The sequence below is a fragment of the Pleurodeles waltl genome, chromosome 10 (assembly GCF_031143425.1).
Source record: "Pleurodeles waltl isolate 20211129_DDA chromosome 10, aPleWal1.hap1.20221129, whole genome shotgun sequence".
NCBI classification, from domain to species: domain Eukaryota; kingdom Metazoa; phylum Chordata; class Amphibia; order Caudata; family Salamandridae; genus Pleurodeles; species Pleurodeles waltl.
In genome coordinates, this window is record NC_090449.1 from 570,677,202 (window position 1) to 570,696,961 (window position 19,760).

General features: G+C 39.4%; 1 protein-coding gene across 1 annotated transcript in view; it reads left to right on the forward strand.

The window, feature by feature from the left end:
* Positions 1-19,760, forward strand: part of ZBTB47 (zinc finger and BTB domain containing 47) — a 253,937-nt gene that overhangs the window by 186,502 nt on the left and 47,675 nt on the right. Inside the window, exons 3-4 of the mRNA XM_069211014.1 lie at positions 3,392-3,539; positions 6,248-6,363. Coding sequence (XP_069067115.1) covers positions 3,392-3,539; positions 6,248-6,363 — 264 coding nt within the window. The remainder of the gene's footprint in view (positions 1-3,391; positions 3,540-6,247; positions 6,364-19,760) is intronic.

Genomic DNA, 19,760 nt, shown 5'->3' on the forward strand with positions numbered 1-19,760 from the left:
ACCAAGAGGCCATGCAAACACCCAGCAAGTCCAAGCTGGGTGGCCGAGACAGCAGGCAACAGAGAACAGGGGGCTTTGTGGCTGATGGTCCAATACCGTATTAGAAATCAGTTAAGGCCAAGCCGGGTACAGCAGGAAGTCCATGGCCCGTAGCCTCCACGGGCCTGCACTGCCCCACAGGCATGCATATTGTGACTGGTTCAGTTATTGTCATTGAGAGCGTCACCAGCCAACGCCCGTGACCTAGGACAGGCAGCCCACCGGATCAGTGAAAAGGTAGGTTATGCCATGGAACAAGACATGAAGTTTGGCATGGTAAATCAATGAATATTGCATCTCAGCCTTTTGCAGTAGGCACTAGACTGGTAGAAATTCACAGAGGCCATTTGGACGGATGATGAGAAATCCGCTTAGAACATAAGTTCATTACCTCACTACTGGATAGTTCTGCGTTTTCTGGCCAGGCACAGGACAGTGTCTCTGTCTTTGTAGTTAAGGAGGGGTGCCACAATAGGCCGTGCCAGAATCCCTAGAGGTAGGCAGGGACCCAGTGAGGGGTAGGCATGCTCAAAGGCGAACAGTGGGGTTAGGTGTTCAACAAACAGGGAGGGGAACACACCTCAACATTGGGTTCCATTCTGTCCATGGTGGTTGATTCTGGGACCCCAAGGATACTGAGGTTATTTCATCAAGACCGAGCCTCCAAGTCTTCATTTTTGTTTTTTATTACCTCCAGGACCATTTCCATCCTGAAAAGATGCCCGTTAGTGGCGGTGTGGGCATCTTCCACCTCTGGTGCCCCCCAAATACATTGGTTAAAAGCAATAGAATATAAAAGGTAGTTTTGAAAGACAACTAATAAAATATGCCCGTACATCAGGACCTGCCACGGACCCAAAGAGAAATATGCAGCCATTGCAGGAAACAGTACATGTCTGCCCCTAAATGTAATGTGTACCCATATGAAAACACCACTGGCTGAGCAATCTGGCATATATTTATGCGCCAGGAAATGCTCCAGCTTATCTGATAGACTGTGATCCACTTGACCAAACCCCCCCTGAAAATCCTTTACCAAGACAAATAATCACAGTTTTAATTACCAGAAATAACATCCATCACTTTTTCTCTGGCAGTAGACATACCATACATATGCCTAAAAATAAAATGCTTTTGGATTTATGCTATTTAATGCCACTGTTTTCCATTGTATGACAGAGTAATTCCAATATGTAAGAGGGTTTACCAAATATTCAAGCATACAGATTCCAGAGCAGTGGTATCCACATTCAGTAGCCTAAGTCTGAAGTTTATCCACATATATATGTATTTACATGCAGCCTCCTCTTTTTGGCTCCACCGTAGACAGCTATGTAGCCCTGGTCCCACTCACAACTATGCCGTCAGCTTTAAGTTTGCCTTCAAAGGGAGCCTATTGCTGCTGTGCACAAAGTAAACACATTGGGCCTCAGTTAGAGTTTGGCGGACAGTTTACTCTGTCACAATCATGATTTATATCCTGTCCGCCTTATGACAAGTGCCATAGAATATAATGGACTTGTAACAAGGTGGACAAGATATCCATCAGATTTGTGACGAAGTAACTCATCCGCCAAACTTTAAATCAGGCCCTTAGGCCTTTGCTCCATTGCCAGCTCTGCCAGGCACTACTTTAAAACATCATGTCAGCTGCGCAGCACAGGTAGCACACTGGCAGATGTGTGTCATGGACTGAACCACTACACACTCCCATACACACAGTCAAAAAGAGTGCATGTGCATCCTCAGCATAAGCATACCTTTGAGCAGGTAGCTTGCTTGGCAGAGTGGGCTTCACCTGGGATGGGCTATGGGGGTGGGAAGGAGAGCTACTTTTAGAGTTAGGGTGCAAGTCCCAGTCACCCCTCAAACAAGATTCCAAAGCATCCAACCTACAAATCCTCAGCCAACCTAGGAGTCCAGTGCTTAATGAACAGTGGGGTGAAAGTCTTGTAATGAAAAGGAGAGTGAATGAATACTGAGCTACGCATACTCAAGAGAATTTTAAAACCCCTACATTGACAAATAATGGCATGGTGTTGGAGTACTAATGACGAGGATGGAGTTCTGACTTACCAGAATTATACATGTTGGAAGCCAACATAGCCACTTGTTTAAGATGGCTTTTTAAAATCCCATCCAATCTCCTTCTAAACAATATGAGGACATTTCAGAAAGTGCCACAGATCTCCACCATAACTCATGTATCATTATTGCATTCAGGTGCTCTCTGCTACTGCTGAGAAACCGTACTCTTCATCTTTTCATAACAAATACTCTGCTAACATAGTTACCTATATTCTCACCCAAGAGTCGCCTTGAAATGGCAGAAGCTGAGAGTGACGGCCTAGCAGCAGCTCCACGGCGGTGGGACTCCTGCCTAGTAAAGGGCCAGACTGTATATGTGTGTTCACCAACATCCTACTGTGTTGAGGACCTGATGAGCTACACATTGACTCTTTAGAAAAAAAACGAAGAAAAAAAAAACGAACATGCCTGGTAGTAACTTGCAACACGAAAGCTGTCTTCAGCAAAATGTAATTTACAAAGTTAAAGTGCATAGGTATTTGTAACTGTTGTCATATAATGCACTCGGAGACCGATCTGGGCTATTCTGTACTATATAAATCTTCAGTATTAATAAATAGATCTGGGGTCTCCGACCTTTTCTGTTATTAGAGCTACTTATGTTCAATGAAAATCACCCCAATCTACTAATATTGGTGATGCACTGGTGACCACCCCATCCAAGATTGTCAGCAGTGATCACATCAGTGCATCTGGCATGGTTATCAGCAGTAAAGTAAATAAAGGATTATCAATTTGAAATGCCTCTACAAGGGTAACACATAACAGCCATAGCCGGAATCCGAGCAGCACCCCAAAGTAATAGTATGAGTAATATGTCTCTCCAACACCACATAATTTATCACTCAAATAATAGCTTGAAAGAACCTTTTGAACATTGGACCATTTTTCTCCATACATCAGCTTATGAGTTCTTAAAATACACACATTTTCGTCTCAAATATGCTCTTTTTAATTTTACTATAGGTATATTAGTTCAACCTAGCAAATGCTACTATAGTAGACTGAACTGACCACAGGAGAGCTACTTGCAGGTAGCTGGAGAGCTACTGAGACTCACAAGCTACTTGTTGGAGTCACCTGAAATAGATAACCCTGAGAGAGGACTAAATAAAAGACAAGAATACTATTGAATGGTCAGGAAAATTAAACTAAATGTAGAGAATGAGAAAGTTGGAGGGGATGTTTGAGAATAGCTTCAGTTTAAAGAGCTACATTTGTGCAGATTTACTTCTAATGTCTATTCATGTATGTATCCTGACAGTGCATCACCTGTGGGAAGCCATTTAAGAAACTGTGGTCCCTCCACGAACACAACAAAATAGTTCACGGGTACGCAGAGAAGAAGTTCTCCTGCGAGATCTGCGAAAAGAAGTTCTACACCATGGCCCATGTCAGGAAGCACATGGTTGGTAAGTACTGACTAAAGGCTGACAGTTTGTTCAGTGCGATCAAGATACCAAAGTGACGAATTCGGGTCCTTTCTTCCACCCACATTTCCCCTCAGGTGTGTTATTTTGTTCAATGGTAGCAAAGCAGCTCTACAACTCTTAGAACACTTTAGGCTGTCAGTGGTGTCCCAAACATGTGGTTTGAAGGGCAAACCCAGATTGAGCATACAGATGAAGGAGAAGACAGGTTCAATCAGGAAAATAGTTAAATGGAGACGTCTTGTATCACCAAAGGTATTTGTTCATCATTTGTATTTTGTCCATCTTTAGTCTTCAGTTTATGTTGTCTGTCGTTACTTCCGAAATTTCCTTTTTCATGAATACTCCGTCCACTAGTGTACAGTTTTATGTTTTTAGCAATTCACATAGATATCCTACAGCACGCTTGGAAATCTGCAACTGCGGCTCATTTTTAAAGTACTCACATGCACAAATATTTCTGCATAAATAAATAAAAACAGGTGTACATATCCACATCAAGCACAATTGCTTTTGCTTTGCGTGTAGAAAACCCTTCCCCTACATCACTCTCAATTTTGAGGGTGTCCCCTCTCCACCGTCTTTATCACTTAAACACCCATTTTGTCCTTCCTTTGGCAGGAAAGGTACCTACAGATGTTTATTTATTTTCAACAGTCTTACTTGTTTGCGGATGTTCACCAAGTATTCTGCTGGACCGAATTAGGATCATCCACAAACCCACTCCTTATGGCATTGAAACCCTAACATATTTAGAGGATTTCTATGTGAGCAGTGATACAGTTTGTAAGTGCAAAATCTCACCATTTCAGATTCTGCAAACCGTGAATTGGACTGTGCCCTTATAAATTATGTTTTTGCACACCTTAGTTGAGTTTAGGTGGTCTAAAAAAGTTTATCCTCAGAAAACAATACCACCTGCCGGCCAATGTAATCCATCGTTCCACATATGCTAGGCTTATGCATTGTGCAAGGGTACAAAGGTACAAAGGTAGGCAGAACCTGGTCTCTTGTCCGAGTACTAGAGTGCTTCACTGCTCCCCCTGCTGATAGCAAAGAGAGGTGGAAGACACTAGCCTCACAACCTTAGTACACTGAGATGGAACACAGTGTTACTGCATCCTCATCCATGTACTCCCCAGCAACAGCTCCCTGACAATACCATTGTATCGGATAAGGTGAGACACCTACCCTCCAGCATGGTAGAACAGAAAATGGAGGCAGATCTATACACCTGGGCAAAGACTAACAAATTAATGCCATAGTGTGGAAATAGAGTACGATTCAGAATGTGGACAGACCTATAGATTTATAAAAAAAAATGTAGAATTGTGACACAGCGTGGTAGTAGAGAAGATGATAGGTCTATAAATTATAATCTCTAAATGACAAACCAGACTCACATTTTGTGGTATGACCATAGCCGGCAAATGTGCCTAGTAAGGGGTTCAAAAGCATGTACTGATGCCGCTCAAGGGACCCAGAGCCATAGACTGAGGCACACATATGTTGATCAGTCGCAGCTTTAGTGCTGTTTGGCAGGTCTGCACCCTCGTTTCGGATTGGGAGATGCAGGTTTCGTGTGAGGTGTTTGTAGGGGCAGGTCACTCTGTGTACTGTTAAGCAAGTCGCTTGACCTTCGGCTCTCCTGGGCTCTTTCAAGGCATAAAAGTCTTCAATCACTTGCATCCCCATAAAAGGAAGATGTTCGGAGAAAAAAAATCTCAAATAGTATACACTTCTAAGGGAAGAGGACTTGATGTTTGCTGGCACTTTGAGTCTTTTGGCTCTTTTCTAGTCAGAAAAGGACACCTTACTGTAGTTTCCTCATGTTAGTCACATGTGTACAATTCTGCCTTCTACCCCTAAGTGGATAAGCTGGGGCATTAATATGGGGCTATAATATTGCTTATATGCTACTCAGCTTTAAGAACAATGATAAGTGGTTCAGTGAAAATGTTTAAATTATGTTTACCTTATAAATTATATTGATCCTTTTAATCAACAATAGCGCATGCATCATCTAACACAAAAGCACAGGATAACAGATATTATATTGATCACGTAGCTGGCATCACGAGTAATATAATCCTCAAAACAGTTCTGTTCATGATTCCACACTTATTGATCTTGCTTAACCATATCACCAATTCCAATAACGCCAGCCAAATATTATATATATCAATAACGCCAGCCAAATACTGCATATATTTCTATAACTTGCACAACCCACTGCTACCCTGTCCTCTTTCACAGTAACCCCCACTGCACCGCAAACCATTTAAATAGTTTCCGGTACCAAATCGTAATGGTATAATGGCTTCTGCAGCTTACAACTAGTGATTGTTCAAGTAAAAGCAAAAAAAAATAAATAAAAAAAAATACATAGTGGAAAAAGATAACAGCATGATGACAGCCAGAACCTTCACAGTTGCTTTATCTCCAGCGATTGTTGAAATTATACATCTTTGGAAAGGGACTGTAATACTTTGGACGTTTCCAGGTTTTGCAGTGAGTGAAATTTTCTCCACGGATTGTTGGCATGGTGTGGTGTACCAGCCACTGTGCTCAGTAAATGTGCAGAAATGGGCAATGTTGTTGAATATATTTCATTTTTACTTTTTGGATATTATGAGCTCTGTCTTCTATCACATTTATCATCATGCCTTTCGATTCTGCTCTTTCTGCAGCTCACACCAAGGACATGCCTTTCACCTGTGAGACTTGTGGGAAGTCATTCAAGCGCAGCATGTCCCTCAAAGTGCATTCGCTTCAGCACTCTGGGGAAAAGCCCTTCAAGTGTGAGGTGAGATATCTCAATGTTTCTGTTTTGTCTGAAAAAGTACAGGGAGTGCAGAATTATTAGGCAAGTTGTATTTTTGAGGATTAATTTTATTATTGAACAACAACCATGTTCTCAATGAACCCAAAAAACTCATTAATATCAAAGCTGAATATTTTTGGAAGTAGTTTTTAGTTTGTTTTTAGTTTTAGCTATGTTAGGGGGATATCTGTGTGTGCAGGTGACTATTACTGTGCATAATTATTAGGCAACTTAACAAAAAAAAAATATATACCCATTTCAATTATTTATTATTACCAGTGAAACCAATATAACATCTCAACATTCACAAATATACATTTCTGACATTCAAAAACAAAACAAATCAGTGACCAATATAGCCACCTTTCTTTGCAAGGACACTCAAAAGCCTGCCATCCATGGATTCTGTCAGTGTTTTGATCTGTTCACCATCAACATTGCGTGCAGCAGCAACCACAGCCTCCCAGACACTGTTCAGAGAGGTGTACTGTTTTCCCTCCTTGTAAATCCCACATTTGATGATGGACCACAGGTTCTCAATGGGGTTCAGATCAGGTGAACAAGGAGGCCATGTCATTAGATTTCCTTCTTTTATACCCTTTCTTGCCAGCCACGCCGTGGAGTACTTGGACGCGTGTGATGGAGCATTGTCCTGCATGAAAATCATGTTTTTCTTGAAGGATGCAGACTTCTTCCTGTACCACTGCTTGAAGAAGGTGTCTTCCAGGAACTGGCAGTAGGACTGGGAGTTGAGCTTGACTCCATCCTCAACCCGAAAAGGCCCCACAAGCTCATCTTTGATGATACCAGCCCAAACCAGTACTCCACCTCCACCTTGCTGGCGTCTGAGTCGGACTGGAGCTCTCTGCCCTTTACCAATCCAGCCACGGGCCCATCCATCTGGCCCATCAAGACTCACTCTCATTTCATCAGTCCATAAAACCTTAGAAAAATCAGTCTTGAGATATTTATTGGCCCAGTCTTGACGTTTCAGCTTGTGTGTCTTGTTCAGTGGTGGTCGTCTTTCAGCCTTTCTTACCTTGGCCATGTCTCTGAGTATTGCACACCTTGTGCTTTTGGGCACTCCAGTGATGTTGCAGCTCTGAAATATGGCCAAACTGGTGGCAAGTGGCATCGTGGCAGCTGCACGCTTGACTTTTCTCAGTTCATGGGCAGTTATTTTGCGCCTTGGTTTTTCCACACGCTTCTTGCGACCCTGTTGACTATTTTGAATGAAAAGCTTGATTGTTCGATGATCACGCTTCAGAAGCTTTGCAATTTTAAGAGTGCTGCATCCCTCTGCAAGATATCTCACTATTTTTGACTTTTCTGAGCCTGTCAAGTCCTTCTTTTGACCCATTTTGCCAAAGGAAAGGAAGTTGCCTAATAATTATGCACACCTGATATAGGGTGTTGATGTCATTAGACCACACCCCTTCTCATTACAGAGATGCACATCACCTAATATGCTTAATTGGTAGTAGGCTTTCGAGCCTATACAGCTTGGAGTAAGACAACATGCATAAAGAGGATGATGTGGTCAAAATACTCATTTGCCTAATAATTCTGCACTCCCTGTATTCTCTTCCCCCTAATCCTGCAATCCACTCCATCTCCATAACCTAGCTGAGATTCAGAGATTGGTCTGATTGAAGAAATGTCCTTTTTTAAATTTGAAGTTTAGTTAATTGGATTTCTCCTTTAGTAAGATAGCATTCACACAGCTCACTTTTATGACGAGTAAAAAGTAAGCAAGAATTGTCAATGGAAAATAGGTCTGGCTTTAAACTATTGCACCCTGCACTCTAACAGGCACACTGCTTACTCTGTAGTCAAACTGGCAGAGCCATTTGCCTCTGGGCTGTTTGGACAAAACATTGACTCCAAATAATGTGCAAACAAAATATTTTATCAATAATATTGAGGACAAGAATGTGATGAAGGGAAGCTTTTATGGGTATGCAAAGTTTTACTATACTTAACTATATATATATATATATATATATATATATATATATATATATATATATATATATATATATATATATAAATATATATTTAAGGTACGTAGATGTGGTGTTAAGAATAGTAAATCTATGTTTATCTTTTTATACTTACGTTCTCAATATTTTGATCCTTGATAATTTTCTCGCAATATTCTGTCCATACAATATTTTTGTTGATATTCGGTCATTGATCTCCCTCTGGTGCATTCAGAATAGGAACGAGAAACAGGAAGGAAAATCTGCAGGCTCAGGTAGGATGAAATATGAGCACAACAAAAAGTGCATAAGATGGGTCCTGAAACTTGTGGAAGGGAACTTGGGGTGAAGTTGAGAGCTGAGCTGATTAGGACTAGTGTCTGCAAGTACTTTGTGCACCTCACAAAGTGTTTTTAAAAGAAGCCTTTAGTTCACTGGATTCCTTTGGAGGAAGTCCAACCAGCATTTAACCAACATACTCTGCAGTAAAATAAGTAACAAATGTGGTAGCTGCATTATGTGCAATCATAAGGTGACACACATGATATTTAGGTGAATCAAGCAAGATTGCATTCATATCCAAATAGGATGACACAGCTGCCTGGATCACCTACCTTCTTCCTTTAACTAGGAGGCAAGGAAGAATTTTCCATTGACTCTTCAGAAGGGAGTAACATACCAGAGATCCTGTTGACATGCAGATGGAAGGTAATATCACCGTTGATAGTAACACCAAAATATTTGTGTAGAGTACCACAGGCTTAGAGTGGGCCAAAAGTCAGTGACTACCAAATGCCTGTTTAGGTCAAAGGATGATTCTATAGAACCAAAAGCTCTGTTTTATCTGCCTTCAACTTCAAAGGGCAATTCGTCATAAAATATGATATTGAAGCAAGAATTTCCGTAGTTTAAGGGGAGGGTTACTGATAGTGCTATTTTGTTGTAGCATTAATTGAATATTAATATGTAGATGCAAACATGAGGCCAAAAGAAAAAAAAACTAAAGGGGTTAAATAAATGTTAAAGAACGCCATAAATTGTTCATTAACCCTTAATTAATGATTGTCCAGTGTTTATTTTTAAAGTACTTCAATTCACACGCAACTATCTCCTATACACAAAATTACAAATCTACACAATGAAACTGAGGCCTGTCTAGCATCATCTGAACTGCAGATTGTTTAATAAGGTATATTAGTGATAAATGAAGTAAGCCCTTGCCTATGGTGTTCATCAAGGAGTTCACAATGGGCCATTCTTCCTATTATTGTCACAAAGTTCTCTAAGCACAACCCTCTTCTCTTGCATTTGTCAGAGAATTCACAGCGTGAATCCCCTTCCCAAGCATGTATCAAAATGTTTGAAATTAAAAGCCTGACTTTGAGGTTATTGAGTCTGAGAAGTCCAATGCTGACTTAAAGAGGTGTTGTGGGCTAGAAATTCAGAAACAAGTAACACCAAAAATGAATACAAAATATAGCAATGTCCAATTAATGGTGTTTATTTAAAAAAAATAAAAGTACACAGACAGCTAGATACTGTAATCAAAATGACAAATAATTACTTACAAGATTTCAGGTGAAAATTCAATTTAGAACCTCTTCTTTAGGGGCCTTGCAAGCTAACGAGGGTCATGTTTTCTAAAGAAATACTATAGGAGGCAACTAACCTTCTAAAATTTAGGCTGCCCTCATTATCTGTGAGATACCATGTGGCAATTTGCACAGGAGCCGTCTTTAATCCTAAAACAGCAAGGCTCCTATAGGCCTATAGGAAAACGGGAAGCTTTTCACAATCTCAATGATTAAGCCTTCAGGCTTTAAAATGGCATTTAGAATGTAAATTGTGAGGGCTAATGCCTTTGCCACCAAATTTATTAATAAAAAAAGCAAGCATCTTGGCTTTAATGTGAAAACAAATAAACATTACCATTTGCTCTCTTCCTTGAGTGACCCATCAAACATTATAGGAAGACTCAAAGTACACATTGACATGGACCTTAAATTTCCCTGCGCATATATTGATAATTTTTCAATGCCAGAATAGAAAAGAGACAGATACAGTAAGCCCATTCTTATTAAATTTTAAAGTGAGTTCACAGTGTAAATCCCCATCCTATTGTATTTGTCAGATATTTAAAAATGTAAAGACCTCTTCATCTGGTGTTTGTCCTCCAGTAAAATTTAAAACTCCTTCCTATCATATTTGTCAGAGACATAATCATGTAAAGCCACTTTCTGTTACATTTGCCAGAGGTTACAATGTAATACCCACTCAAAGTTTCTTTCCTATTGTATTTGGGGCATCTGTTTCAGGATGTCCCTGGGCAGTTGGTAGTTAATGGACCCTGATTGTCTCAATGGGGTCTCTTTTTCTTTTGGTGTCCTGAATCCTCTCTGCAGGGTCACTGAAGTACCCCTTATAGAACTTCAGTTGCAAGGTAATAAGGCAGACTCAGGGAGGTGATGTGTGTTAGAAAATCAAAACTTAGCAGTGCACAAAATAACAATAGATCAATGTCTAGCCAATTTGCCTTTAAAAGAGAAAGTATATTAATGAACACTCAACTAAATACTGTGCACAAATTGAAACTCCCTTCCAAGGGGTCCTTGCAGAATCAAAGAGTGGACATCATTTACTCCCAAAATATGTCACAAAGGTAAACTAGCCTGGTGCTTCTAGTTTGTTCCAATTATTTGTGTAATACCAGGTGAACATTTGCACACCAACAGGCTCTAACCCTAAAAACCAGCAGTGCCCCCAATATGAGCCGAATGCAACCAGTTTAGGCTTACAGGCTTTGTCAAGGCATTCCAGTGTAGAAGGAGAGACCTACTCCTTTTGTTTCCACATTTACACATCAATAAGGTAAACATACTGGCTTTAAAATGGGCATATGCGTGACCTTGTGGTATCTGCCCCGAGGGACCCATCAACCAAATTTATTGACAGAAGATATACATGGACATTACCATTGGCTCTTCTTTTGCAGACACTATCATTTACTGCAACAGGGCCTAAAAAGATATTTATGTACTAAACCCTGCCCTTAGTGTTTGACAAAGAAGCTCATAATGTGAAGCCACTTCCCAAGTTTTTGGCATGCAGCTCCATATAGACCTATTGGACTTAACACATGCTTTTCACAGTAAATAATTTGGGCCTATTGTGTGTCATAACGTTTCATGATTAACAGATCAGACCTGTGGCATCTGACATAACTTTTCCCAGTGAACCAATCAGGCTTACACCCTTGATCATTGGCTTGTCACCATAACCAGCACAGGCTTAATATGTTGAGCATAATCTGTGCAGTACAAACACTAACATTGTTTTTCAGCAAAAGAACACAACTTTTGCATGCTTAAAAGCCCAGTAGGGAGGAAGATAAACATGTGGGTGGAGCCAAATCCTGTCTGTCAGTAGTGTTCTTACAGCTCTTTATCTGTTGATCACATAAGTCAGTCTTCTCACCATTTGCTGTTGTATGCAGTACTAAATAAATTGTTGCAGTAAACATTCACTCACTTCTCTGTGTGGTGTATAAACACTACTGTAGAATGTTTCTGTGGTACTAAATGTACGTTCTACTACAAAACATAACTCTCCAATTTGCTTTTGTGTCTCTCATTAAAATGTGTGGCTATTGAACACAGGGGATAATTGTTTGTATGACTTGCACCTGCTCTCCATCTCTTGTTTTCACACTTTTTATGTTGCTAACAAAGTGAATTAGAATTCAAGAACAAATAAATTCATAAGCCATTATTGTGATCTCACAGATTTTAAGAGGACTGCTCTCATATTTGGCTTTTGTGTGTCCAAAGGATCTTTGTTTCAATTTATACCATTATGGCGCGTGTTGCGTTTGCCAAAGTTATGAAAAGCCCTTAACTAGTTTGACAATCTTATACTTCTAGAGGGTCTAAATTTCAGCTGAGTGTACTTTTTATGTCTGTAATGTTAGAACTTTGCTGAAAGTGCCCTATACAGTTTACTGTTCAAATCCAATTGTAAGGCGCGTCAGTGCCTGTAGGACTTAATGCCTCACAGTGATTTCTTTATCTTTAATGAACCCTATAGCTTTTTGCTTGTCTTTGTTCTCCAATTTCTCAATCAAAACTTTATCATCATATTTATTTAGTATCTTACGCATAGCTGGATATAATAATTCATAAGAAAATCCCATTTCTCATAATCTTTCTATGAAATGTTTTGCCTGTTTATGCAAATGTATTTGCATACCAAAAAGCTCAGTATTGCTCTTATAAGTTCCCTGTACTGTATCCTTATAATTAAAGTTGACGACTTAGTGCATACAAAATCTAGTCATTTGAATTCTCATTTCTGAGATAAATACTGTCCATATTGTTATATTTTTCAGATCTGATAATGAGTTGCTCCTTACTTCACCAATATGTGAAATTTAAATGTAAAATATTTTCTTTAGGCTGATTCAGATACTCATTTAGCACTATAGTAACTGTATCCCAAATAAAATGCAAGCCATTGATCTAGTACATTTCCAGGACTACATGCTTGTATCATTTATCTATACTGGTGTGCAACACTACTGTTCCCAGTAACACAGGATTAAATGTGCATCTATTACCGCCAAATATGAGCCAGTAGTTTGTGATTTGGATTTTAAGAAGGAACTTCTCATAAAATTTAAAGTATTATGATACAGAATACATTTTGTCATTTCTTGAAACGTTTCACTATTCGAATAGAAAGGTGCAGATTGATTGCTCAGTGAGTGTCCCAATGCCATTAGGCAATCTTCAATCCTCATACATGGGTACAGTGATGTTCCATTCAAGCTAGCATTGGTATAATCTGGTCTCCAAAGTACAATATTACATTTAGTTAAAACATCGTTTCTGTCAAATTAATTCAGAAATTCAATGTATAGTGCAGGTAAATTATCCATATAAACTGGCATCTGTGGAGTCAAGGAATCGCTAATTACGTATATCAATCCATAAATCACTTCTGGAAAGAAATTTATATTCATCGGCATCCAAAAGAGTAGATACTAATCACTGTATTCATTTTTTATAATTGTTCTTGAATTTCCCAGTCAAGCCTTCTGTCAGTATCAGAAAGCTTTGTAATTTCTGTTATTCATTAATGCCACAAAACCCAATCATCTTGTAATACCTTCAGTGACGTGCTATTGGAAAATATTTAGATTTTATCTTCCTTTGTGTTTCTAAATTGTTTTGTTCAGGTTTGTCTGGCAGTCCTTATAGATCAAATTTTGAAATGTATTTTAACCTGCATCCATAATGGTACTTGAACAGAAATTACATTTACTATTTTAACCACTTGCCTGGCTAGGGGTTGACTCGCAACTCAACTTTTCAAAATCTTACTTGGCTTTCTACAATATCCTGATTTTGTTGCTGCTGTTATAGTGTGAAGAGATTTGTCCAATCTATAATTCAAAATATTACAAATCATTCTTTGCAGGTGTTCCTGTGTTATGATATGTTAATATTTTCTAATGAAGTTTATGTTGCATCTGTTTTCTCATGAACATAAATAAATCAATGTTCAATTTCAGTCACATTAGTATTAGGACTAAGTGAGAGCAATAAAACGGCATGACAATACACATTTCCTTGTTTGTTATTCTACTCTTGGATAAGTTGATAACTATTCATTTTTTTTATTGGTTCAAACCATGGGGTAAATGCTTTGTCTCTGCTGGTTCATTAGTATTCCATTTGCTATTCTTTGCCTCTATTTTACTTAACTTCTTGGGGCGCTTATGTTTTATTTTTGTTATCTCTGGCCACAAACATGATCTGCATATCCTTGATGTTCATGAGGATTTCCCCAAACCCGATCTGATAACTCCACCTGATGCAAAGTTGGATACTTCTGCAGTTACAATATAAAACACTGCATCTTCCTTGTGGCTATTTTTGTTCATCCTAAAATGCAGCAGTTGGATCATACTAGATTCAGTAAGTTATGTGTATGGTGGTCGCCGTAAGTAGATATTTCTTGGTATAGACATGTTGCTGTTAAATGTGATAACAGTGGAGACCACACTTACTTGTGATGGGAAGGGGAGTTGTCATGGTAGGACAGAACCCTGAATAGTCTTGTGTTTGCTGTTAAAATTGGTGAGATGAAGATCCAGACTTCTAAACCTTGTGATCAGGTTTAAATTTCATTGACAAAAGGCAAGAATATTAATGTTGAATACGGTAACTTGTACCCAGGAGCAAAATATGCAAATTACCACACTACGACACACTCACATCAATTTACGGATCATGTGTTTCAACTGAAGCCTCCAAGCATGATTAAAGAAAACCTTTAGGGGCAATAATGTATGATTATTAAAACACAATGAATGCCGATTTTATGAAAAGTCAACACATGGAGCCCCATTATGAGTTGGACAGTGCCGGCAGGGTGCAAACGTTTCACCTATATACACTGTACTCTGTAGAAAGTCCTTGCAGTTATGATTCAACCTACTCAGAATGGGGACTAACAATGAAAACCTAATTTTTCCAAGTCAAATTACACATGGCATTCCTACTTGTGTGTGGATTAATGCTCCCAGTGAACACAAGCTCTCGGTAGGTAGCAAATGAGAGAGGGTTTGAAGTAATGAAGGGTGTCAATGGACAGGGTAGACTGGTGGCAGGTGGTCCCTTGCTCCCCTAGTGCTGCCGAATGATGTAAGATGGGGGTCGAGTGTACTAGTGCGTGCTGACCCTGCCATATTCTGGCAAGACCTTTGTGCTTTGTAGTGCAATACTTAAAAGTATAGGTTACATTTCTAAGTTAATTTGGACAACTTGCAATAAACCACGGCCCAGATACAGAAGTGTGATTTAAAATGAATGCAGGCTACAGTTGTTAAAAGGTGATCTAAAGAGAGGATGATCTTTAAACACAGGATAAATAGCAGCTAAGAGTTAAACATTTTTGGCATTATGTTTTTGATTACATATATATATATATATATATATATATATATATATATATATATATATATATATATATATATTTTATACAATGACACAACATAATTATGTTTACATGAAACTTTCCTTAGGGAATGAAAAATCTTGTTTTACCTCTGTCTTTGGCAATTTATAACCAAAAGGCCAACATATTTCGAATATTCTGCTTGAAATTGCGTGACTTGATGCATGTGGAATGTAGTGCAGACCAATTTCGTAGTTTAAACTTTCTTTTTAAGGTCATGGAATCAACAGGATTTTGAAGTAGGTTCTTCCAGAGAACAGGAAACAGTGAAATAGCTAAAAAAAAAAAAAAAAAGCTGCAGCAAATTTCTCACGCAACTTGAACCAAGAAAGGACTTCAAACAGTGTAAAGCTCATCCAGCAGTCATGCACCGGCCGAGCAAATGAAGTCACATTTTTACACTATTGGCGCAACAGCAGATAAGAAGTGCACCCTGAAGAGATTACTAATCCATGTTCGAAAATTATATTTGTAAGCATGAACATGGGAAAACAGAACTATGGATGACGTTTTTTTCCTAATACACTTCCTTCCGCAATATGCACAGCAGACAACATACTAGCCCAGTATTCGGTCAAGCAGGAATATATAGCATGCACCCACCGAAATCATCAAATACAAATGAGGTGTATGTGGAATAAATGCACATTATGCAACATCCACATATTACCACTAATCTAGATTAATCTATTCACAATATTCAGCAACTAGGGCACCTTTAAGAGACTCCTTAATGCAAGCTGATTAAATACACATTCGTGCAACATTCAATTACTCATCCATGTTCATCATTCCCCAAATAAAACAAAAACGCCACTCTAAGCACGATATAGATTAGTGTAGTGGGCTGTTTTTACCACATGAGTTGGCCAAACATATATTTGTCTAAACGATACACGGTAGGTAAGGGTGTAGCCTACCATGTAAATCCCTCCAATATATGTTGTTTGTATTTTCATCCATGCTGCATTCTGACTTGTGCATTGGGATCAGTTTCAGAATACAGGCACAGCCCACTGTTGTACACCAATTGATATTTGTGCACGATTCGGAAGCTTGGGCATGTGAGGATGCTTACCACTCCCTTAATCTAACAAGAATGCGCTGCATGTAGACTGATCGAAGACACATCCAGAACACCTCAGAGACCAACATCTTGATTGGATATATCAGTTCAGTAGTAAGGCATGCATGCATTGGTATCAACTCCAGAATACACATATACCCCCACTAACCATTGATCTTCCAATACACATTTTTGCGATAGACTGTTGTTGGTGCCTACATGGACCATCAGAACTAACAATGGGGACCTACCACACTCTGTGCACACAAAAGGTGTAGGGGGGGAACTAAGTTCAGATGGGTGCCTCTGTTTGAGGCAAACCCAAAGAGAACCCAACCCGTAGTTCCAAAAAAAAAAAAAAAAAAGGGGGCTGATTGCTTAATTTGAGCTCAACCCCACTTGGGATATACTAATGGTTCCCCGGGTATCCCTTGAGTAAGACTAATAGGAAAGTTTCCTTTATGGGAGAGTTGGTTTCACACACTTAATAGTGTCATGCTTCACCATGGACCTCCTCTTCCCACCCTAGTAGAACAATGTTGTCAGGGCCTACTAAACCTTCTGGTTTGGACATACCAGAGGGCATTCTTATATAAAGCTTGCTGAATAAAACCGGGATCCAGATATCTAAAAATACCTAGTGGACTACCGGTAATTTACCTTTATTATGGTGTCGACTGATTTGGTTAAAAATGAAGAAGGATTGATGAGCTTGAGTATAATGACTCAGCTCATCTGCAAATAAGACAACATGTTTCTGCCCATTTTTCAAGCTTCAACTGGTGTAGGGCTTTCATCAGGGCTGTGGATCCCTATATAGTTCCGAATTGAAAAGTGTAGGGCTATAAGTGTAATAGAAGTCTGTAACTAGAAAGAAAGAATCTACTCAGGGGCTACCTGAGAGTGTATCAGCCTTTTCAAACCTAATAGGAATAGAGCACAGAGCAGGATTCAAAGCTAAACAGTTTACTATATGATCAACTCTACAGAAACATTAGGTGAGCCTGTGAAGTGAAAGAGTGCACTGCAAATCACTGCAAACCAGTGTAAAAAATGTTCAGGTCAAAACAAGCATCTCTATGTTAATTGAGCATGTTCAGTCAAACACACATACTCAAGATTCCAGTGTGGGTGATGTAAGACAGTGAAATGTAAATCCACTGTGAAATTGTCAATGGTATGATTCTAGGTCACTAGTAGTCATTAACAATTAATATTGCTTTCGTCACTAAAACTCAGGCTAGGAAACAAACCTAGATCATAGGTCCACCTGGCATCCAGAACCTGCTTCTATCCAAACTGGTCTATGAAAATTAAGAGGAATCAAAGCACTACTAGTACTGTCAAGGAGAACACATATAGGTTTAAAAGGTCACGTATAATTTGGGGCAAAGACTAAGTAGTTCCTAGGTCAATAGGCTCAGGACTAAGCAGAGGGAATGAGTATCCCTTCTCATTACAGAACACAAGTCCATCCATATTAACAAACAGACCAAAATATATATGTGTATATTTCTCTATACCCCTATTACTGGGGCTCTGCGACCTCCATAATTATCTCCATGAGAATGAGCATGTCACAGGTCAGCCAATCATACATACAGATACAAAAAAAAGGGGAGGGGAAGTTTTGAGTAAAAGAGTGTCCCAACAGAAATGTGCTTGGCCTTTGTCTGCGTGCAGTGAACAGAAAACAGAAGAAACTTCTCCAATGTCTCGATAAGGTCCATTAGTTATGAAAAAAGGTCCCTAAAAAAGTTAATCAGCGGTAGGCGACTCAGGAGATCTTATTTTCAAAGCCATAGGGCCTCAGAAATGTGTGCAAGGAAACAGTAACAGTTGTTACTCTTGAAAACACTTGGGTCTCATCAAACTCACACACTAGCATTGTCATCGAGCCAGCAGACAAAGGCGGGGCTATAGTACCAATGCCCACAGAAATGTACAAGGAAGAATGTTTACACTTGCTGAAGGATTCCTGCAACTACAAATGTTTGTCTAATGACCCTACTTCGGAAATCGAGGAAGAAATACTTCCTAGTCACCAAGGGCCTTGAAAATGAATGGATCACTAAACAGGAGGGAAGTTTCTTAAGAAAATGAAATCCAAGAATACTGTGTTTCTACATACTCCCTAAGATCCATAAGGGGAGAATCCCTCCCCCTGGAAGACCAATAGTGTCGGGGATTAGTTTGGCCCTCAAACCTTTATCCCAGTTTTGTGACATTTTCCTCCGTCCATTAGTGAAACAAATGCCCACATACTTGCAAGATACCAAGGATATCTTGAATAAGCTAGAGAATATGACATTTGACAGTGGAAAGGAGCTCCTGATTAGCTTCGACGTAAAATCTTTATATACTAATATTCCCCAAGAAACTACATTAGAGGTAATAGACGGGATCTTGAAGAATACCAATTGGGAATCTATCACCCTGCCGGAGTTCATTTTAGATGCAGCACACCTAGCACTCACTTGGAATTATTTCGAAGTTGAAGGTGATTTTTTCTTTCAAGTCCATGGGACATCGATGGGCAGCACCTTCACGCCAAGCCAGGCATGCCTGTATGTCCACTCTTTTAAGATGAATTAAGTTTTACACAAATGTAACCCCTTCCTTGAGAAAATCAGCCTATGGAAAAGATACATTGATGATATACTGCTGATTTGGAAGAGTACGAGGGATGAGGCAATGCTTTTCTCCAATTGGTTGAACAAACTCAATCCATACCTACGGTTTACTATTACAACCGGGGAACAGGAACTTCCCTTTCTTGAGCTCCTGATACAGCCCAGGAATGGGATCCCTGAGACCCAGGTTCTATTACAAACCAATGGACAGGAACAACTTATTGAGATTTGAGAGCTTCCATCCCCGAGCTCTGAGAGTGAACCTAGCAGTAGGCCAGTTTCTGCGACTGAGACATAATTGTTCTAACATAGATTAATATAATAAACATGCATGAAAGCTCTCAGGAAAGTTAGCAGACAAGAATTAACCTAGGCACCTGATTCAAAGAGCAAAGAAGAGGGCCTGAAATACTAATAGAGAACAGTTGCTCGAATCCTTGGAAAAACCGAGGGAGGAGAAATTAATCTGTGTATCTACTTTCTGCCCTATGTCAAGAGATGTGCAGAAGATTATCAAAGATTTTGATGTCAGTGGCTTAGATTTCCCACAACCAGTGCATGCTCTCAAAAGAGCAAGAAGCATTCAGGACATGGTAGTCCATACACGACCAGGTAATGGACAAACCAGCGAGAGCCAACAGACTTTGTGGAATCTACCAGGTCCTTCAGGTCATTCACCAA